The sequence below is a fragment of the Schistocerca piceifrons genome, chromosome 2, assembly GCF_021461385.2.
Source record: "Schistocerca piceifrons isolate TAMUIC-IGC-003096 chromosome 2, iqSchPice1.1, whole genome shotgun sequence".
Classification (NCBI taxonomy): Eukaryota; Metazoa; Arthropoda; class Insecta; order Orthoptera; family Acrididae; genus Schistocerca; species Schistocerca piceifrons.
Window position 1 is genome coordinate 753,984,902 of NC_060139.1, and position 23,941 is coordinate 754,008,842.

The window sequence follows — 23,941 nt, forward strand, 5'->3', positions numbered from 1 at the left end:
CTACTATTTTTTGAAAATTCCTTATATAGCACAATAACCTTTTACAATCTCAAAATTTTTTATTTGTTTCTCCCAGAAACCATGTACAAATTCTCCTTATCACATTATACCTCACTGGAATTGCTGGGCCATTTTTTGTGTGGCATGAGTACTTTTGCTAATTATTTGTTCAACATTATCACTGTCAACTCCTGCACCTCCTGTCAGCCATAAACGATTTCCTTACTTTCTTTAATAATATGTAGGTCAGTAGAACAGTCCACAAATTCTCTATACACATATGTCACCTCAATCTTTTGCTTCAGAGTATATTTTCTTTTGACTTGCCTAAACCTAAAAGCATACCCTTTATTTTTATGTCTGTAGTAGTCATGCTCATAGGACCCACAGCACAACTTATATATATTTACTTCTCTATGAGATGACTTTTTTTCTCAAAATACTCATTCTAAAAGTGAGGGTCATCTTAGATTTGAGAATTAAGCTTTGCTTGCAGAGGTCAACAAGGGGCTACCTTTCATTTCCATTGGTAGTTGAGTTCACATACAGATTTAATTTGATGATTTTGGAATGGTGCGATGGGGTTCAGTGGCTGCAGCTTGGGCGAATGTGGGCAGTTATCGAACTGCCAACCATGGAAGTGCATCCTGTGTGCCTTGCTGTTTTTTAAAGTCTAAAAACTAAACTAAACTCCGCCCGAACAGGCCATTTAAATTGCAGTTCGTCTGAATCTGAATGTAGTTGGAACTGATCTGACTTAATAAATTGGCAAATACATGGTAATAGTGTATATTTCTACAGGAGACAATTAATTCTAACATAAATATGTTCTCACAAAATACTGAAAATGCACTACTATAAATGAGATACGAGGTTCAACAATGGTGCTAAGGCAGCTATTGTTAACAGTATTGTCAAGTTTCAGTGTTAGTTACAAATGATGAACACACAGTTAGCTCAAAGTGCTCCACATAACACAGTGTTGTTATTCAGTTTTCTTAGTGCTTTAAGAACAGTAAATTGTAGTAGTCGATAATGGATGCAAATCACAGTTGTGGCTGTTGAGAAATGTGGAGCTACATGTTTGCAGTTCACAACTGCAGAAGCCACAAACAACAGTGCAACAGGAAGAAAATTTTATCTCACAGAAACTAATGTTTATATGTGGTGTCATTGAAGAATAAATTATAGATCACCAGTTCTACATGTCAGTATTCATGAGACCAAATGAGGGATGGATCCATGAATTGTAGCAGCAGGTTGTTCTGTACAAGTGAGAGAAGCAAAATTTAGAGTCTTTGATTACTCAAGAAATTATACAGATGAAGGCACTGGGGATAAAGAGGAACTTTCCAAATGCATGCATAGCAGAGTTTAAAGCAAGTATGAGTTGATGCATGATGATGATGATGATGATGATGGGCTTTATATTAAGATGCAGAACAACACTAGCTCAGCAACTTATCATGGTGGTTGACAAAAAACTACTTGCATATTAGTGTCTTATAATCAATCTATTTTATTTTATTTTTATTTACGCGCCAAATTCTGTAGGATCAAATTGAGGAGAAAATCTCCAAGGTCATGGAACATGTCAGTACATGAAATTACAACATAAAAGTAATAACAGATAAAAATAAAATGTTTATGAACCTGAAAAAAGACAGTCCATAAGTTTAAGTAAATGCAGTCAACAATCCAACAAGAATCAGCTTAATTTTTCAAGGAACTCGTCGACAGTATAAAAGAAATGACCCATGAGGAAATTCTTCAGTTTCGATTTGAAAGCACGTGGATTACTGCTAAGATGTTTTAATTAAGTGGTAGCTTATTGAAAATGGATGCAGCAGTATACTGCACACCTTTCTGCACTGCACAGGAGTTAAGGATGTCCGATCCAAATGCGGGTTTGATTTCTGCTGAGTATTAACTGAGTGAAAGCTGATTATTCTTTAGAATAAGCTAATATTGATAACAATAAATGACAGTGAGGAATATATATATTGAGAGGCCAATGTCAAAATACTCAGACTAGCGAACAGGGGTCGACAAGAGGTTTGTGAACTTACACCACTTATTGCTCGAACTGCCCTTTTCTGAGCCAAAAATATCCTTTAGAATGGCAAGATTTATCCCAAAATATAATACCATATGTCATAAGTGAATGAAAATAAGCAAAGTAAACTAGTTTTCCTGTCAAATGATCACTCACTTCAGATACCGTTCGAATAGTAAAAATGGCAGCATTAAGTCTCGGAACAAGATCCTCAAGGTGGGCTTTTCACGACAGTTTACTATCTATCTGAACACCTAGAAATTTGAACTGTTTAGTTTTACTAATCATATGCCCATTCTGTGAAATTAAAATGCCAGGTTTTGTTGAATTGTGTGTTAGAAACTGTAAAACCAGAGTCTTACTATGGTTTAGTGTTAGTTTATTTTCTACAAGCCATGAATATAATGTCATGAACTGCACTGTTTGAAACCAAGCCAATGTTGCACACAACATGTTTTACTACCAGGTTTGTGTCATCAGCAAACAGAAATATTTTAGAGTTACCCGTAATACTAGAGGGCATATCATTTATATAAATAAGGAACAGGAGTGGCCCTAACACTGATCCCTGGAGTAATCCCCCACTTGACTGTACCCCACTCAGATCCCACATCACAGCCATTCTCAGCATTGTGAGTAATGACCTTTTGCTGTCTGTTGCTAAAGTAAAAGGTGAACCAGTTGTGAGCTACTTCCCGTATTCCATAATGGTCCAACTTCTGGAGCAATATTTTGTGATCAACATAACCAAACACCTTAGTTAAATCAAAAAATATGCCTAGCATTCGAGACCTTTTGTTTAACCCATCTAGTACCTCACAGAGAAAAGAGAATGTAACATTTTCAGTTGTTAAACGACTTCTAAAGCCGAACTGTAAATTTAATAGCAAATTATGTGGTTTAAAATGATATATTATCGTTACATACACAGCCTTTTCAATAACTTTAGCAAACACTGGTGGCATAGAAATAGGTCTAAAATTGTCTACATTATCCTTTTCTCCCTTTTTATAAAGCAGCTTTACTACTGAGTACTTTAATCGTTCAGGAAACTGACCATTCCTAAAGGAAAAACTGCAAATATGGCTAAATACAGGGCTACATGTGCGGCACAGTACTTCAGTATTTTGCTATGACTTTATATTGTTGTGCTGCTGACCAGATAACATTTTTAAGCACCTTACAATACTGTTTGTAATGGGCTACTGTAGCTTGATTGTGAGTAGTTCTAATATATTGATATAATTCCCACTTTGTTCTACATTATAATCCCACTAGTCAGCCACCGAGCGAGGTGGCGCAGTGGTTAGCACACTGGACTCGCATTCGGGAGGGCGACGGTTCAATCCCGTCTCCGGCCATCCTGATTTAGGTTTTCCGTGATTTCCCTAAATCGCTTCAGGCAAATGCCGGGATGGTTCCTTTGAAAGGGCACGGCCGATTTCCTTCCCCATCCTTCCCTCACCCGAGCTTGCGCTCCGTCTCTAATGACCTCGTTGTCGGCGGGACGTTAAACACTAATATCCTCCTCCTCCTCCTCCTCCACTAGTCAGCCACTCGGGCTGCCTATTATTGCTAGTACCCCATTTAGGACATTCTAATGCAAAGCAACTCTCAGAGAGCATGAGAAATGTGTTAAGGAAAGCATTATATTTATCATCTATGTTATTGGCACTATAAACATCCTGCCACTCTTGTTCCTTGACAAGGTTTAAAAAACTCTCTATTGCTGTTGGATTAGCTTTCGTACATACTTTGTAATTATATGTGACATTTGTTTGAGTACAAAAGACTTTTAGTGTTAAAATTTGTGCATCATGATCTGAAAAGCCATTCACCCTTTTACTAATTGAATGCCCATCTAGTAATGAAGAATAAATAAAAATATTTTCTATGGCTGTGCTACTGTTTCCCTGCAACCTAGTTGGAAAAAACACAGTCTGCATCAGATCATATGAATTTAGGAGATCTACCAACATCCTTTTTCTTCCACCATCATATACAAAATTTATATGGAAGTCACCACACTTCAATCTAAAAAAGGTTCAGCTCTAACACCAACTACCACAGGAATTTTTCCGTGAGTGATCCCACTACTACCCACTACACTGTCACCTATAAGTTTTGCCAGCCTCCCCTTCCCATACCTATCCTGCCAATCTATGAAATACCCCTTATCAATGAAAACACCACAACTCTTTGCAATAGATAATGTTAACTTTTTTAGCCAGATCTTGAGATACTTTATGTCACTAAAACAGTTTCTAAGTTTGTTCTTCTAGATGCGATTATAATTGTTCCATATTCTGTCTTTAGATGTGATTAACTGATCCATATATATTATCTGGAATAACCTTGCCAGTTTATTTTAATCGTAGATTCATGCAAGACTCAAAAGATTGACCAATTCCACTAACTCTCCTGGCACAGTATGTTTCTGTTCTATTAGCAGTCACCAATAAACATAAATTACACGTTAATAATCAGAATTATTATGAAACCTGTTTGCCTTCCATGAAGCCTTCAGTTTCTCTATTGGTGTTCCAGTTTTAGAAGTCCCTTTGAATTTGAAGAAGTGTTTCTCTGCTCATCACCAAAACTTAATTTCAATACATTTTACTCCTGTTACACAGTTTAATTTGAAAGAAAACATTCTATACACTGTTGGATAGAGCAAAACAGCACCATGACTGCAAAAAAAATACCTGCAGAGGCTTCCCCAAAATCCCATAAGACAGTGATTTGAACATTTTCGCTAAATGAACTTCACATCCACACTGCTTTTGTTACTGAAGTTGGCTGTCCTGTTGGGGATGAGTGGCAACTCTCAAATGATTCCATTCAATAAAAATTGGAGCTATATGGATTAATAATAGGAATAGTAGCCTTCAGTTATACTGTCATCCTTGATTTTAATCACAACATCTGCTATGCATGATTTGCAAACTCATCAGAGTAATTTTTATCATGAATTGCACTAAGTTTTGTTCTCCATATATGCTTAAAGCTCATCATTTCCCTTCAGTTTGTTCTGCAGTAAAGCTGAACATTCAGAAATAAAAGTCTTCTTCTGGCTCAAAAAGTTATGCAAAAACTAATTTGCATAGTTCTCCACTTTAATCCAGTGAGATTAGGAGAAAAAACATCTCCCATGAAATTCCATAACAGCAAACATTTCAGCATTTATCGTATTCAAAAGTTGCCTTCACCACCAGAACCACTAGTACAAATCATTTGGATATAGTACACAGTCCTCTTGATCAGAGTACCTGTGAACAGAATCTGCTGTATACAGAGTGTATCAAAAAGGATGGCGCAAACTTACATGGCTGAAAGTACATGACAATAGAAGCACAAATGTCCAAGTAAACACTGGTCCGCAAAAAAGCTGCTTGCGAGATAATCACAACTGTATGGTTCCAAGCCGCCACTAATGTCATTGTAAACATTGTCCTAGTTAATACACATTAATTTGAAATTTAGACTTTACTATTGGGTTGTACATTAGAATTAGTTCACACTTCACACATGGGGTACCTATTAAAGGAGGTGTTTGAAGTGTTTTCCTTGCATCTGGTGCAATACTGTGTTTGTCTCTGCAATGAATTTCGAATCCTTTTGAAAACACCTGGATCATTCTGGAATTCTTGACAAGCATGTACAACTCTAGTCATGTTAACGGGTGTGCTGTACACTTTGCCTTTGAGGTGACCCCAGACACAAAAATCTGAAGGATTTAGATCAGGTGACCTTGGAGGCCAAGGTACAGGTCCACTTTGACCTATCCATCTTTGGCCGTATCTGGGTGTTAGATGCCATCTCACACCAGCAGCAAAATGTGCCAGAGCTCCATTATGCATGTACCACGTACTCTTGACGCTGCTGAAGGGGGACGTCCTCAAGCAATCCTGGAAGATGACATCACAGAAAGCTAAGGTACCTCCGTCCATTAAGTTGTCGTGAAAGAATGTGTGGCCCAATGAGTTGATTGCCTACTACCCCTAACCACACATTCAGTGAGAAACATTGCTGATGTGGTGACTCATGAACAGCATGTGGGTTTATTTCACACCGCAAATGTATGTTATGATAGTTAAACACACCATCGCATGTTAATCCTGCTTCATCTGTAAATGAAAGGTTACATGCGAAATGAGGGTCAACTACAGCCTGCTGTTGCAGCCACTGACAAAACATCACTCTAGGAAGAAAGTCTGCATCATTGAGACATTGAAGTCATTGGAGGTGGTAAGGGTACAGTAAATTGTGATGTAAAATTCTCCATCCACTGCTATGGCTTAGTACAGGCGCTTGAATAGCAGTTCTTCTCGTTAAGGTTCCTGGAGAGTGCTGTACTGCTTCCAACACCATACCCTCAACCTCAGGTGCAATGTGAGCAGGTCTACCTCCTGCTCTGCCATGTGCAAAACCCTCATGTTCTCTCAGGCGCTGATAGACCCTTGTAAATGTACGACTTTCTGGATGTCTTCGATCAGGATATGTTTCTTGGTACAAATGTGCAGCCTCTGTGCATTGCCATTAGCACTACTGTACACGAAATGCATATCTGCATACTCTTCATTACTGTACAGTTCCATTGTAACTACAACACAGCACACATGGCACTCCTCTGATGCATCTGATACCCTGTGAGACTGTGTACTGTTTCCGTCCTGTACATTCTGTGCGTATGGTGTGATTCCATCTCCATCTCTTGGCAATGTTCCGTTGTGTAAACAGCAAACATAGGATGGCCTCAAGTACGCAAGGGGGGAAACTGGATAATGTTACAAACAACGCCATCAGTGGCGGTGTGGAACCATACAATTGTGATTATCTCGCAAGCGGCTCTTTTGCAGACCTGTATTTACTGGGACATTCGTGCTTCTATTATCATGTACTTTCAGCCGTGTAAGTTTGCACAATTATTTTTGATACACCCTGTATTTGTGAAATAGACTTAAACTGGAAAAGAGGATACAAGTTTCAATGTATAGTAGCCATGCTCATACATACTAATGCTTCCAGTTTCTTCTCTCTTTGCTCTGAGTCCTTGTCATTACCTTTTCATGGTACATCGAGTCATTTTTGTGTTGACAGAACACCCCTCAGTTTGTGCCACATACGTACAATGTGCACAACAAACAAAGTGCCTCTGGCATCCAATAAACCAAATTGCATTTGACAACAAACATGCAATGCAGAGTTTTTGATTATTCCATCACCATTGATTATACAGAATGTTTCAAAAAGGACTTCACAACTTTGAAAATTCATGTAAATTAATTCATAGTAGCTACAGAGGTTATTTTAGTGTCAATTTGTAGGGAAATACATCAAGTTTTGTCTTGTGTAGTTCTCTAGTCCAGAATCACACTGTAAGGAATGCTAGCAGCAGTTGCATTAAAGATGGCTGCCTTCTATGGACCCAAGTTTGCTAGCTGTGTGTTTTGGTTTGAAGAAAAGTCGGTGACAACAGTTCAGTGTAATTTCAGTACCAGATACACTAAAGATCCTCCTGGTAGGTCTACAATTTATGAGTGGCATAATGTTTTGTAGAAATAGGGTGCTTGGTAAGACATGGGAAATCATCAAGTTGTCCAAACACGTCTGGCAACGTCGTTGAGCGAGTGAGACAATGTTTTGTCAACAGCCCTATGAAATTGACCCAGCCTGCATCTCCTGAACTGCAAATCCCACATACGACTGTTTGGCGTGTGTTGAGAAACCGTTTGCATTTGAATTTGAAACCATACAGATTGATGATTGTACAAGCAATAAAAATTCTGATAAATTGCTTGCAAGAACTTCTGTGCGGTTATGTTAAATCGATTACATGAGGATGAACATTTCTTGGACAAAATCATTTTTTCTGACGAGTCAACCTTTCACTTAAATGGCAAGGTTAACACACGTAAGTGTAGGATTTGGAGCAGTGAAAATCCACATCAAATATTGCAAAATGTTCATGATACCCCCAAACTGAACGTTTTTTTGTGCACTGAGCAAGAACAAAGTGTATGGCCCTTTTTTTCTCTGAGAGAGAACCATCAACGGGATACTGTACCTGGATATGTCACACCAATTTTTGATATCACAGATCGATGAGGATGACCAAGAATGAAATGTTTACTTCATGCAAGATGGTGCACCACCCCACTACCAGTGACTGCTTTCCAGGGTAATGGATTAGCCATGATGCGCCAATTGCATGGCCACCACATACTCCAGACCTGACACAACTTTTTTTTTTCTTTTTATGGGGATTCATCAGGGATATGTGTTTGTACCTCCTGTGCTGGCTTCTCTACCTGAACTTAGAGCAAGAATTTACACCTCCACTGAGCAAGTTACATCTGCAATGCTAGAGCAAGTTTGGAAAGAAATTGACTTTCGATGGGATGTGTGCAGGATATTCAGTGTAAACCACATACAACATCTTTAGTTTAAGGTAAAAAAACTTGATGTGTTTCCCCAGAAATTAACACAAAACCCAGCTCTATATCTCCTTTCAATAAATTACTATGAATTAATTTATACGAATTTTTAAAGTTGTAAAGTTCTTTCTGAATCACCCTGCGTTACGAGTCAGACCACAAGAGATTAGGCAACTGATAGCTACATTTGGATGTGTATGTTGACTACACTTGATGTGCTTTGGTTCCTTAGATGAGACTTGCACACCCAACTATTGCTGGAAATTCAGACTGAGTTTTTGCCTCATATACTCGAAAGATTTCACTTCACTTGTGATGAAAGTGATGATACTACTGATTACTTTTCGAATCTGTTAATTAACAGACAAGACCAGTATATTTTTATGCTAACTTTATATGTCTTAGTGCTTCCATAAAAAACTAGATACTTGAAACCAACCACACTGTGCAAGAAATTCATGACTACATAAAAACTGCGTCAGTGGCACAAGGGATGCTCATTAAGGAACTGCAAGTTTACAGTCTATTTAAAAAAAACTGAAGAACCTTTTCTTGCTTTAGGTGATGCCTGGACTTTAAACATAACCATATTTGTTAATGCTATATTTGCCACTGCATATTATGATATTAAAGCAACAAAGTTACTTTGCAATCTTCAAATGACAGTCTTTAAGTTGAAAAGTGCAAACTTCAGAGGCAGTTTGCAAATGAAATACATAGCTCAAATGGGACAAAACCAGAATACCTCCCAATAGTGTTGCATTTATGAGGGCTGTAGTGATGAGCTAAACCACAATGACACCAGGAAATGAAGATAAGGCACCAAAATGTATGATGGCATATAAGTTTCACATCTGTTTTATTGCTTGATAATTGAATACATTGAAGCAACATTGTCTAAATTTCATTCTGAATGAGTTATGTGAAATGCAGATTAACCTTTTAAGAACAGTTCTTTTGAAATAACTTGCAGGAGACGAAAGTGCAACCTGGATGGGGAAGTGTTTGAAGTATTGTATACCTTTACAGATTTCAGTGCATTTAAGGAAATGTTCTTAGATTATAAGGCAGTAAGTATATTTCAGCTGTATTATTTTATTCGTAGCTGTAATTTTCAACAACTGTAGTATATATATTTCAGAATAAAATTCAATTGTCAGTTGCAAAAATTTTTAATTCTCTTTATCGATTTCGACAAATTAATCTCTCTTCTTCAGAAGACTACAGAATTAGGAATATTATAAATCTTTAGATCTTGGCTATACATTTATGTAAAGTGTAAGAATATAAAGTCCTCTACATTCAATAAAATTGTCCTGAATCCCATTTCTAGGTGACATTTCATATATCGTATAGGTAATTTGTTTCAAAAATATGACATCACTGGATCCTTCACCACTGGTAATTTATTTAAAAAATATGACATCACTGGGTCCTTCACCACTGGTAATTCCACTAATTTGCTCTTTATGCATAATGAGAAACATCCAACTGACAAATTTCTCAACTCTGAGGTATATAAAACACATTATAGTATGTCAGAGTTTTTATATAAGACAGACAGGGAAGTCACTTAAGAGCCACTTTCATGAGCACTTGCTCAACAGACTGTGAGAATTCATAAATGACAAGTTTTGCAGAACATCTCAAAATTGAGAAACTCACTTTTCCTCCTCCATCCTTACTTAATGTAAAAATTTTGCGTGTAGTTGACAAGCACTACAAAATGAACCTTTGAGAAGAATTAGAAATATTTAAACTTTCCCACCAAAATCCAGAAGATTTGTTGAATGAGAAACTTATATTAAAAATAGACTTTGTTTTGATTGCTATCTCTTATAAAATGTGAAAATCAGCTCACTCCTTTTATATATTAGAACTGTGTGTCATTATTTTCAAATGTATTATATCTTCTTCTTCTTCTTCTTCTTCTTGCATTACGGCCTCTATAGGACGACGGGTAGCCCCTTCATGGACTGCGTTTTCCTCTTCTTCTCCCAGAACCTCTTCATTCTTTCTCTTCTTCTCTCCCGCTCTTCTTCTGAGATCTTCAGTTTCCGTTTCTCCTGTCGGCTCCACTGGTGACACTCTAATCTTTCCCTGTATTCTTCTCTGTCATTGATCTCCGGCATATTGGTCGGTGTATATTTGTTCCTCCAATTTCCCTTTCCTTCGACCTTGATCCCCAGTTCCAACCAGTCCTTCCAAAGTTCAACAACCCACTTGGTTCCTGTCTTTCCCCTAGTCCTCCCTGTTGTTTCCCACACTCTCTTCATCATTCTGTCCATACTCATTCTAACTATATGTCCAGCAAACCTTGCCCTTTTGAATCCGATTTCCCCGGATATTGTTCTCATGTTACGGTACAATTCTTCCCTAGGTCTTCGCATCCACCTCTCTCCACGTCTTTTGGGACCTAGTATTTTTCTCTCTTCTTTCTCTAGTTGTTCTGCCCCATTTCTTCCTGGTGTCATCGTCTCAGCAGCATATAATACTGCATTCCTCACCGTTGCCTTGTAGTGGCGTAACTTTGCCTCCGAGGACATATTCTTTTTATTATATATTTCTCTCGTCATGCAGAAGGCTGACCTCATCTTCTTTATCCTCTCTGTTATTCCCTCCTTGCTCCTGTTCCTTCCTGTTATAGGTTCTCCCAGATATTTAAATTTGTCCACCATTTTCACAGTGCCTTCCGGTGTTTCCCAGTCTGCAGTGGTATTTAATGTCTTTGTCTTGTTATAGGCGATCCTCAGTCCCACCTTTCTGGCTACCTTACTTAAGTTGTCAAGTTGTGTCTTTGCGTCTTCTTCCGTCTTATTATGTATTATAATGTATTGTATGTAAGTACATTATATAGCTGAGTTATACTTTTTATATACATATAACTGAAAAGTACCAACTGAAATGGAAAGGCAAGTCCAATGTATGTCTAATGGTAGAAAAACTAAAACAGCAATACAGTATAACCCAATCAGCAAGAGGAATGTCAGACATCCCTTATAGAGGTAGTGGGAACAAATCTGAGGTGATACAGACAAAAAGCCTTAATCCTTAAAGATGACAATGATGATATTTGTTCCTTGCTGCTGGCAGAACAGCTTGACATGTACATAGGTGTGACTGAGCTACTGTAAATTATCAACATGTGTTTACATCTAAGAAGAAGATGTTGACATCTATTAAACCAATACTCTTCCATTAGGAATGGGCCAATGACTGTAATATGACTTTCAAAATGATGGAGCACAGCAATCAGTCATCCTTTCCTTTCAGGTTTTATTGAAGCAAATTGAGATTTCGGCTAGTGCATAGACATTATCAGTGCACTATTTCATAGTTTCAGTATGTGTCCTAGTACATCAGTGCCCTGTTGTCCGGCTTCTGTCAAGTTCATTCAAGACTAGTCTTGACAGTCTTGAACGAACTGAGACAGAAGACCGAACAACAGGGCACTGACATACTAGGACATGTACTGAAACAATGGAACAGTGCACTGATAGTGGCTAGGCACTAGCCATAATCTAGACTGGCTTCAATAAAACCTGAAAGTTAAGGGCAAGTGATTGCTGTGTTCCATCATTCTGAAAGCAATACCAAGTAAGTTTCTGTGATATACTTCTTATACTTTACACAAATGTACCCAAGGAAAGATTTATAATATTCCTGGTATTGTAATCTTCTGAAGATGACAAATTAATTCGTCAAAACCAGTCAAGCGAAATAAAAATATTTGCAACTGACAACTGAATTTTTCTCTGAAATATTTAAGCTTTCTGTAAATTCTTTTACATTGCTATGGATTGACAAATGGATAATATTTGTGTGTCATTGTTGATCTTTTTAATAACTGTTTACTCCTTTTACAGGTTAAAGAAGGAACTGTGGAAAATTTGTTAGTGACTGCATATGACTTGCCTTCTGCATGAGACTGAATTTATTCGCACTACGTAAATTTTTCTTTCGAATCATGAATTTTGTTCCAAACATAATACTTTTTGAGAAATATTTTGTCAGGTAGTATGTACCAGTGCACTATAGACAAATAAAATTCTTATTGAAACCTGTGTAAAATACAGATGTGAAAATGTTCTCTCAGTTGTTAATTTGTACCTTGACTGCAGATTTGACTACATTAATTTTCAATCCAAACACTACTACTTTGAATTAACACTAAGCAGGCACTTGATATGAGTTCATTACAACATAGCTGACATCAAGAGACTGAGTATTCATTTCATTTTTATTTTTAATGCATAACACAGTGCACAAAGAAACATAATCATCGTGATATTTCTTATGTTCTGGTGGTATTCAGCAAGCCTTCTTGACACTGTCTTGCAGCAACCTGTCCTCTGGTTTGACATCCTCTATTAATGTGACTAGCACCTTCCGAGGTTGTGTATCATTTCACTGCTGTCCAAAACAGAAATAACGGCTCCAAGTATTGGCCTCATAAACACCACACTATACACGAGAGTCACTCATTAATAGGAGCACTTGTGACAAAATTTTACCACATAATGTTTTTATCCCTTGATACATCATTCCTACAACCGAGTGAGTAGTGCCTGTCACCAAATTAAATCTGCCCCAGTTTAAATTTAGTTGGAAACAATCTCCATTTCTTCCCAAATAAATATTAAATACTAGTAATCATCAGCCATGTGACATTACTGATGACTAAAGGCCTCCTCTTAGCTCCTCCATACACTACCAGTTCAGCTGGATGCACCCATGTTTCTCCTGCATGTTGTCTAATTCCAGCCACCCACCTTGCATAATGCCATTGTTTCAGTTTATCATCATCTCCTGAAATCCAACAAAGAATTTCATTGGTCCATGTACAATCCATTTGTCTCATTACAAGTTCTGCCTGTGTTTGTTTAATCTCTGTTACTGTTATAAGCATGCCTTTTAATCTTGTCCATTTCTTTGTTTCCTTATCTCCTAGTAATTCCCAACATGCATCTCTCCTGTTCCTTTCTTCTTCATTAAAAATCTCTCTCTCACTTGCCATAAGTCAAAACTGGTAGTATACATTCATTGTAACTTTCCATTTCAAAGCCATTAAGAAATTTAGGTTTGAAATCTCTATTTGCTGTAACAAAAGCCTTCACACCATTTAAATCTTATGTTTATTTCCTTTGATTTTGGCCAAGTCATTGTCATCTTTAATTGCTGTATATATAAGAGCTCAGCCACTGATCTAATGGGTTCATTGTTAATTTATTCAATTTCCATTTAGACATGTTGATTTCTCCATTTTTTGACTTGACTTAATTCCTTTTACTCTGATGTGAAGCATAGGGCCCATATTAGAGCTCTCCATCTGACCCTGTTTGTTGCAATCTTCTTGATGTTAGTCCAGGAGTGACCAACAGCTGCCACCTCGGCTTCAACAGTCCTGTGATCTGCCTCTCCTCCTTGCTCCTTGAGGGTTCCATTCTAAAGCCTGCTTTGGAATATGTTGCGGGCCTCTTCTCAAAGTGTGTCCGGTCCATCTCCATTTCCTTTCTTTTACGTTTACCTCGGCTTTCTGTTGTTGGTTGCATTGCCATAATTCGTGGTTTGAGATAATATTTGGCCAGCGTACTCACGGTATAGTCCTCGGACATTTATTGATGAAGGTTTGTACTCTTGTTTTAATTTGTGCTGTCACTTTCCACATCTTGCACCCGTAAAACAGAACAGATTTTACATTTGAGTCAAAGACATCGAAAGTAGGAACAAAAAGGCAAAAGGGGCCTTTGCCCACCTGCGACCAGTTTGGACATCTTGTGAAATATTGTTGAAGGTTTCCAATTTTTGGAAACAATACTTCCCAGATAACAAAAGCTCTCCACCTGCTCAATCTCCTCTTCTTTCACGGCTAGTGCATTCATGTTCTTCTGTTTATCCTAAGCACTTTAGTTTTAGCTGTGTTTATTTTCAATCCAACTCTTTGAGCTTCTGTTTCCAATTCCTTAAGCTTCTCACTTATGTCCTTGAAAGTGTGGGACAGAAGGCAGATGTTATCTGCAAAGTCCTGGTCCTCCAAACGATCATATAGGCGGTTTACCTTCTTCATGACACCATCTAATGTCAGCAAAAACAGCAGTGGTGAAAGCAAACAACTCTGCCTTACTCCAGAGTTTAAACTGAATGGCTCTGGAGATTTCCATCATGTTTCACCTGGCAAGTATATTCTCTGTACCTCATCTTCACGATACTGATGATGTTTGGAGGTATTCCATAATTCTGCACTGATTTCCAAATGGCGTCACACTCACCCTATCAAAGGCTTTTTCAAAATCAACAAAAGCCAGATACAAAGGATACCAGTTGTAAGTAGGCTGTTTAGGTTCTTATATTGGCAACGCCACCGCCACTGGCTGGCTGTGCTGTGTGCAGTCTGTGGCTGGGTGGCATTGTTGGAATTTGCTATTGTAGTGTTGGGCAGTTGACTGTTAACAGCACGTAGCGTTGCGCAGTTGGAGGTGAGCCGCCAGCAGTGGTGGATTTGGGGAGTGAGATGGCGGAGTTTTGAGAGCGGATGATCTGGACAGAGACAGTAAATTTGTAATATTGGATATCATGGACTGATATAGATGACTTTTAAACACTATTAAGGTAAATACATTGTTTGTTCTCTATCAAAATCTTTCATTTGCTAACTATGCCTATCAGTAGTTTGTGCCTTCAGTAGTTTGAACCTTTTACTTACCTGGCAGTATTGGCGCTCGCTGTATTGCAGTAGTTTGAGTAACGAAGATTTTTGTAAGTGATTTGTGAAAGGTATAGGTAATTGATAGTCAAGGCCATTCTTTTGTAGGGATTATTAGAAGTAAGATTGCGTTGCGCTAAAAATATTGTGTGTCAGTTTAGTGTTGATCAGAATAGGAAAAGAGCGAAATGTCTGAGTACGTTCAGTTCTGCTCAGCTGTTTGAAAATCAAATAATGTAAGAGGTTTATCAGCACAGTAATTCATTAATTTTTCAAGGGGACGTTTCACAGTATTCCATGGATTGCTCAATAATGATGCTCAAGGTGTCAATTTGGTCTGTGCATGATCTGCTTTCTCTGAAACCAGCCTGTCCTTTCCTGAGCTTACTGTTCATGGGCACTCTGAGACAGTTTAAAACAATCCTTGAAAATACTTTACTGGATATTGACAAAAGTGTGATGCCATGCCAGTTGTTGCGCTTTGTCAGGTCTCCTTTCCTTGGCAACTTGATAAAGGTTCCCTTCCTCCAATCTTCCGAGGTGACTTTTGTATTCCAGATTTGTTGGAACAGGGGCAGTAAAGTATCTGCTGTTAGATCATAGTCTACCTTGAGCATTTCCACCATCACACTATCCACACCAGGTGCCTTGTTATTCTTGCAGCTTTTGAAAGCCTTGATGATTTCGCTCTTCCTGGGTGGGAGGGTGAGTATTGATTTGCAGTGCAGGTGTTTCCTGTTGGTCTAGTTCTTCTGGATGGATCAGGTTCATGTTGAATACCTCACTGAAATATTCCTTCCATTGTTTTAACTGCTCCTCGCTGTTGGTCAACATTCACCCTCTTTTGACTTCACTGGTTTACTTTCGTTAAAGCTTTTCTGGGATAGCTGTTTGGTGATATTATACAGCTCTTTCAAATTGCCCCTTTCTGCTGCCTCTCGAGTTCTTTCTGCAAGCTATTTTACCAGATTTCTGTTATCAGATCTAGTGCTTCTCTTCACTCACCAAGGAACTTTTTGTACCTTGCTCTAAGGCATTCTTTTTGTTCATTGTCCCTACACTGGTTGATCAAGGCCTTTATTTCTCTACTTTATTCAATCTTCTGCCATGTATGATCAGATTTCCATGGCTTCCTTCTGGTGTCCAGGAATCCTAATACCTTCTCACTGGAATTTAGGAAGGTTTTCTTTATTTTATTTCATTTCCTCTCCACCTGTACAATTGCCCCTTCCACACTTCAATCCTCCACCTCCAACTGACTATATTGTTTCTTCAACTTCAGCACAAACTCTTTTCTAATGCCCTTGATTTGAAGTTTTCTAATATTAAATCTTTTCTGTCTGCAATTTGCATCTTGATGACCAGTAGCAGCAATCTTTAACCATGATTCAGGTATTACAAGATGGTGATCACTTCCGCAGTCAGCACCTCTTCTGTTTTGAAGATCAAGAAGGGAACGCCTCCACATCTGGCTAATTGCCAGTACCTTATGCTGTCCATATTGGACAATTTTTTAAGGAAACTGCAACAATTTTGACAATAAAAGTTCAAATATAACAATTTATCAGTTTTTATTTTCTCCCACGAGGTTTCAAGAGTTTATAGTCTGATCTTCAGGTGGATACCACACTTTGTTAGAGGTGGATTTGAGCCATTTATTTGCTATAAATAGATGCATATAGAACAACTGCCTATTAGACAGATAATTTTTCTTGTATAAATATTTGATCTCTGCATGTAACAACATCTTCCTGTCTTTTTTAAGATTAGGGAAGTGGTTTCAGAATTTCCACAAGTAGTGATTTTAACATATTTCTGTACAATCCCACACTGCAAGCATACTTTGGTAAATTTAATACTAGCAAGAGTCCTGAAAAGTTTCAACATGGATGACATAAGATTATCTTTGCCTAGTGAGGCTGTGAAGAAAGTTATGAAATACAAAAACACAAAACAAACTTTTCAGGACTCTAGCTAGTATTAATTTTAACAACGAATGCTTGCAGTGTGGAATCATACCGAAATATGTTAAAATTACTAAGTGTGGAAATTCTGAAACTGCTTCCCTAATTCAAAAAAAGCAAAGAAATGTGGTTACATGCAGAGATCAAACATTTATACAAGAAAAAAGATCTGTATAATAGGGAGTTGTTCCATATGCACATATTTGTAGCAAAGAAGTGGCCACAAATTCACCTCTAAACAGTGTGGTATCCACCTGAAGATGATGGTATAAACTCTCAAAACGTATCATAAGAGAAAATAAAAAGTGAATGAGACAGGTACATTGTTTTATTGAAACTTTTACTGCCTAAGTACTGTTCCCGGAACTGTGAAAATATCCATGTCACCCAATTCATATACATGCAACAACTTGGTTTGATGGGGCCTGTGAAGCGACCACGTTATTGCCAGGACACTGCTGCTAGAGAGCCGAAATGAAATGTTTATGACCCTGATGGCACTTCCACGAAACACACACACACACACACACACACACACACACACGCATTGTGTACTATCAGCTGTATGTGTAAGTATTTCCTTAAAGTCAATGCAGTGTTACTGATTACATTCAGTTAGTCTTTGGATTTCTGTACTGAACTTTCAAACTAGTGAAGTAACAGAGTATGACACATTTGTAATCAGTTTCTGTCAGAGATAGTGATAATATTTACCTACTCTAGAAACACAAAAATTGTAAATGCCAAAAATTCAAAATAAACGGCCGTGAGGAAAACAATTTTAGGCCTTCACTTAGTATAATCTTGCCCAACATAGTTGTGGCCTCCCTGAGGTCTCCATCCATTAACTGCAGGCAGTGTGTGTGTGTGTGTGTGTGTGTGTGTGTGTGTGTGTGTGTGTGTGTGTCAACCGTTTTTCTCTTTACTTTAGCTATGCATGATGCTATATTTGCAAGAAAGAAAGGAAACCACATTAAAAAAAAAATGAAAATTCATCAATTTTATTAAAATAATAAATATTACATGTACAGTATGGCAGTGTATTTGGCAAATAAATGAAATTACAAGGATCTCCTGACAGCATGCTTTATATTTATTTCCATTCATTTATTAATGCATGAGAATTTCAGTCTGTACAAGTCTGCTGTTTGTGTCACCAGGCATATGGTATGGCACCGATCCTGCAAAACTTGTTATGGCTCGAGCTTTCTCTCTCAGATACGACAGTTGCTGCAATCAGAAAAAAAAATTAAAATCTGTGTAGTCACAAACGAAACAAACTTTAGTTGAGAAACTTCTCTGAATAAATTGATGTGTAAAGAAGATGCAAGACCCCAAAAAACCCCACCTCAACAGAGCTCAATGGGGCAGTTTTTCTTTGTAAATTGGCAGTGATATTCATTTTTGTTATAGCTATACTTGGAGAATAGGAATGCAAATGAATGAGATCAAGGCAAATATTTCCTTTCAAAGTATCATATGAAAACATGCAGAATATATAAATTTCTAATTTGCACAGGTATAGCATTCTACATGAGCTGCTTCAAAGGCTCATGGAATCTGTGTTGGTAAAGTCCTAAAAGTGGCTTTCTTTGATCTGGATAAGATTCAAAGATGCTAACCTTACTCGTGTCTGGTTATGGTGGGTTTTAACTCTCTTTCACTCCAGCAGTGACGAGTGGCACTCTACATTGTGAATTTTGTTTTTGAGATCAGCCACAAGGCACACTTTGTATTTTTTTACTGACTAGTTTTGGTTTTCAAATGAACAAGACCATCATAAGAATGTACACTTTAAAAGAGACTTACATTGATGTTGTGTAAAGTATATATTCTACTTCCAGTATGGAGACTTATGTTTAATCTTTAGAGCTGTCAACCAACTTTAAACTGGCTATACTAGACTACTTAAACTTTCACCTCTTTTAGGGGTATGTGTGTAGGCATCTCATCTGTAAATGTCTGCTATCTTTCAAAAAATATGAGTAAATTTGTAAAAATTAAAATATCTTTCAAAATAACACGTTTAACATTATCTATACAAAAATGCATTCCAAACTACTGTTTAAAAAAATCTGTTAGAATAATATGGCAGGTATCATATTTTGGTTGCTTATGTAGAGCACTTCATCAACTAACTGGAGAAACTGGTGTAAATTAAATTAGTTTTGTGGGTTTTTCTTCTTTTCTATGAAAATTTCCAATTCTTCCAAAACATTTAACAGAGGACCTTTATATGTGGTGCAGATAATTTTCATACTACCTTCTATCTCACCTAATGTATGTTTGGTTATTCTCAAATGTTCACCCAATGCTGTATTATTTGAATTTAAATTGCAGTGTTCCTTATGATGTGTTTTAAACACTCTTCCAGTTTGGCCAATGTACGTGCTTCGACAATCTATTTAATATACTCCTAAATTATCATATTAGTTCTTATGTACATTCTCCTTGTGTATTAGCGTGTGTCTAAGGGAGTTGCCAGTTCGAAACACTACTTTCAGTTCCTGTCTTGGGAAACATCTCCCAATATGGCCTGTTATAAGACCTTCGTATGTGAGTGTAATATACTTTTTCTTTTATACGGGGTTGTCTATGCTATTTTTCTTTCTTTTTTTGTATAGTGTGGCACAATTTCATTATATCACTTTCTTTGTCATTGTTCCTTAATGCTATCTTTTTGATTGCCTGTAATTCTGAAGCTCTGTCTTCGTGTGGTAATTATAATGTTCTGTATAAAGATGAACAGAAATATGCTTTTTTTTTGCTGGATTGGATGATTTGAATTAGTCTCAATAATTATACCTGAATACGTAGGCTACCTGTAAACTTTAAAAATATGTATCCCATTTGATCCACTAACTGACAAATAGAGAAAACTGATGCAACTATCAATATCACCTTCAACAGTGAACTTAATATTTGAGTGCATTTGGTGAAGTTTTTGTGTTACTTCATTTAAATCTTGCTCGGTTCCTTTAAACAAAACTATACAACTGTCAACTTACCAGTGGTAAAACAGTATTTTATGTTTTATATCAGAGAATTTACCAAAGAATCTAATTTCCAAGTCTTTGTGAAAAATTTCTGACAAGTTGCTGGATAAACTAAAACTCTCATGCGGTAAATTTTTCCAGAACAGGTAAAGTATTTGAAATCAAGGCTAAACTGCAAAAAGTCGCAAGCTCTACAATCTCATCTACTGCCACATTATTATGCTGCAGTAAATTACATTTAATTATTTGTAACAGTTTGTTAGTCCGCAAACACATTACTAACATCCCAAGAGGTGAAAAATCACATCTTTTGGGATATTCATATTTACTACATTGTTAGGAAAATGGATGCTATTTTTATGCTGAAAGATTTATCATATTTATACATATTTTTTGAGTTTTCTTTTTTTAATCAAGAATGTAATGTAGTTCACTACTGGGAGCATATTCATTATAATTATTAATAACTCTAACTTGCTTGTCAGGTTTATATATTTTAATATGAGCTCTTACAGTAAGGAGCCTTGGATTCATTAACTTTAATCTACGTTTTTCTAATGAGTCAAATAGAAATTTAGAGAGATCAGTTTTTCTTTCTACCTCAGTTTGGAACTTACTGAGCAGATCTTTACTAATTTTGTTTTATGCCATTCTGTTCAAAATACTGTAATGTTTTTTCTGTAATCTTTTTCATGTAATAGCACTGCTGTGTTACCCTTATCAGATTTTATCACTAAAGCTCCTGCATCTAGCAATTTTTGTTTAAAGTTTTTGGTGTGGAAATTCCAGTATATTAGAAGTATTTGCAGTCAATGCTTGTTTGTAAAGCAACTATAGTTTCTTCATTTTTATTCAATTTGGCACAAATACAAGCTATGTATATCTCAGAAATTGAAACTTCCTGGCAGATTAAAACTGTGTGCCGGGACCTTTGCCTTTCGTGGGCAAGTGCTCTACCGACTGAGCTACCCAAGCACGACTTCGTCTCAGAAATTATTTCTTTAATCTCTTTGTTCAATAAATTGTGCTTCAAGTTATGCTAGAGTCCAGTCTCTAATAAGTCTGCCTCACTCTTGTTCAGCTCCATATTTGTTAAATTAATGTGCTTATTATAGAATTTAATTTGTGTTTCAGAGTAAGTTATGTTACCATCTGTAGCGAATAGTGGCGAGTTAGAGAGAGAGAGAGAGTGTGTGTGTGTGTGTGTGTGTGTGTGTGTGTGTGTGTGTGTGTGATCAGTGATTAGTTGTGAGGCCATTTCGTCAGTCAGAGTGTTGCTCAATTAAACAAATCCATGTTGTATATGAATATCAACATGCCACTCAAGTTACCATGGAGAACATGCAGCCATGTTTTTGTACAGGTATTGTAATGGCAGTACCTGTGTGGCTGTGACAGAAAACCAGAGACGAACCCCCTGTGCCAGCTTATTTCCCAAGGTTTCATAAACATTATGTGAATCCAGAACACTACTAGTATATGTAACATCAGAACATGAGGCCATCCAGTCAGTTGAGGAAAGGGAAGACGTAACTGCAATGGTATGGTACAATGGAGTCCCACCATCAATATGGCGCATGAGCCGTCAGCTCAACATTCCACAAAGGTGAGTGTGGCTAATGTTGCATTCCGACGGCTTGAACTCATTCCATGTTCAGCCTGTGCAACATCTGATGCTGGCTGGCTCTGAGCACTATGGGACTTAACTGCTGTGGTCATCAGTCCCCTAGAACTTAGAACTACTTAAACCTAACTAATCTAAGGACATCACACACATCCATGCCTGAGGCAGGATTCGAAGCTGCGACTGTAGCGACACGCGGTTCCAGACTGTAGTGCCTAGAACCGCTCGGCCACTCTGGCCGCAACATCTGCTTTCAGGTGACTCAGTAAGCAAACAACAATTTTGTGAATGGTTGGCTGTACACAGAGACTGCATGAAATACACTTTATTTACAGATGAGGCTATGTTTGCATGCAATGGTATCATGAACACCCGCAATTCTCTTGCATGGGGGATGGAGAACCCGAATGATACTAGCGAAACAAGATTCCAAATTAGGTTCTCAGTGAACATCTGGTGTGGTATGACTGCTGACCTGGTGATAGAGCCTGTGTTCCTGATAAATTGAATGACAGCCACAGCGTACACACGTTTTCTGATTGAAGAACTACCTGCACTTTTGGAGCGACAATGGCAACTGTACCTGCAACATGATGAATTACCGATTCAAAGTACCAGACAAGTATCCCAGTATCTGAATAACACACTTCCTCAATGGTGGATTGCCTGTGGTGGACACATTAATTGGCCTGCCAGATCACCCAATCTAACTCCAATAGACTTCTTTCTATGGGGTTGATTAAAGTGAAATGTGTATGCTACAGCAGTGGATACACATGAGGAACTTGTCCCTCACATCACTGACACTGTTCTCACAGTCAAGCCCACAGAGATGATGATCAGTGTGCAACACCACACACACTCCGATGCATTGACAAGTGCATTGAGACGGGAGGGGTACATTTTTGAACACCTCTTGTAGGATCTGTCCCAACATTATTCTGTCCACCACAGCACCTACACAGCATTTTGTTAAGTAAAGTTTACAGTTGTCTTCATAATCATTCATGTATGTGTGTAGTTCTGTAGACCAAAAATCGGACACATGGTCACAGGACTCTTTCAATTTATTTTCACATGTAGAATCATCTCACAAATTATGTGACATTCATCCTGAATCACCCAGTATACATAAAACAAATATTTATTACAGGCCACTGAAGATGTTTCATAAATAAAAAAAGCAAGTTGGATATGGCAAAAAACAAAATGCCCTTCATTTAGTTGCAGATACGGAACATACCTCCATGAATTCTGAAGCCATCATCTAGTACATACCTGGTTCAGAATCTATACACATCAAAAAAAGTTTTTGCATCACCCGTTCCCAGAACTCCTGAAGACTGACGTTGACTGTGGATGTTGTATCACAGTCCCTCTGACTGTTCAGAGACGTCACTAAACCCGCCCAAAGATGTACGCAACCATTCATAAGCAGCGACTATTAGACAGAGGGGGGGCTCCAACAGCTGATCAGTTCCAGTCATTCCACCAGGAGGGAGGTACATGGCTCGTGTTGTCTGTAGTGCAACCATGCCTAGACGGTCAATACCGCATTGTTACTTTCTGCCAGGAAGGCCTCTCAACAAGGGAAGTGTCCAGGTGTCTCGGTGTGAACCAAAGCGATGTTGTTCGGACATGGAGGGGATAAAAACAGACAGGAACGGTCTATGACACACCTCGCTCAGGCCTCCCAAGGGCTACTACTGCAGTGGATGATCGCTACCTGCGGATTATGGCTCAGAGGAACACTGACAGCAACGCCACCATGTTGAATAATGCTTTTTGTGCAGCCACAGGATGTTGTATTACAACTCAAACTGTACGCAGTAGGCTACATGATGCTCAACTTCATTCCCAACGTCCATGGCGAGGTCCATCTTTGCAACGATGACACCATGCAGCGCGGTACACATGGGCCCAACAACGTGCTGAATGGACCACTCAGGATTGGCATCACATTCTCAGCTCTGATATGCTTTCATCCAGACAATCATCGGAGACGTGTTTGGAGGCAACCTGGTTAAGCTGAACGCCTTAGACACACTGTCCAGCGAGTGCAGCAAGGTGGAGGTTCCCTGCTGTTTTGGGGTGGCATTATGTGTGGCCGACATACACAGCTGGTGGTCAGGGAAGGCGCTGTAATGGCTGTATGATACAT

General features: G+C 38.1%; 2 protein-coding genes across 10 annotated transcripts in view; one reads left to right on the top strand and one right to left on the bottom strand.

The window, feature by feature from the left end:
* LOC124777838 (ADP-ribosylation factor-like protein 2-binding protein) overlaps positions 1–12,566 on the top strand; it is a 107,758-nt gene extending 95,192 nt beyond the window's left edge. For 5 of the 6 annotated variants that reach the window (XM_047253370.1, XM_047253368.1, XM_047253373.1 and 2 more), the window contains 2 exons: positions 9,467–9,563; positions 12,360–12,566. In XM_047253370.1, coding sequence (XP_047109326.1) covers positions 9,467–9,563; positions 12,360–12,419 — 157 coding nt within the window. In that variant the 3' untranslated portion in view covers positions 12,420–12,566. The remainder of the gene's footprint in view (positions 1–9,466; positions 9,564–12,359) is intronic. The other variant, XM_047253371.1, reaches the window with a different exon arrangement.
* A 5,571-nt stretch (positions 12,567–18,137) lies between these two features.
* The window catches only part of LOC124777024 (nuclear pore complex protein Nup93-like), a 213,281-nt gene continuing 207,477 nt past the window's right edge, over positions 18,138–23,941 (bottom strand). For all 4 annotated transcript variants that reach the window (XM_047252278.1, XM_047252279.1, XM_047252280.1 and 1 more), the window contains one exon: positions 18,138–18,390. In XM_047252278.1, coding sequence (XP_047108234.1) covers positions 18,271–18,390 — 120 coding nt within the window. In that variant the 3' untranslated portion in view covers positions 18,138–18,270. The remainder of the gene's footprint in view (positions 18,391–23,941) is intronic.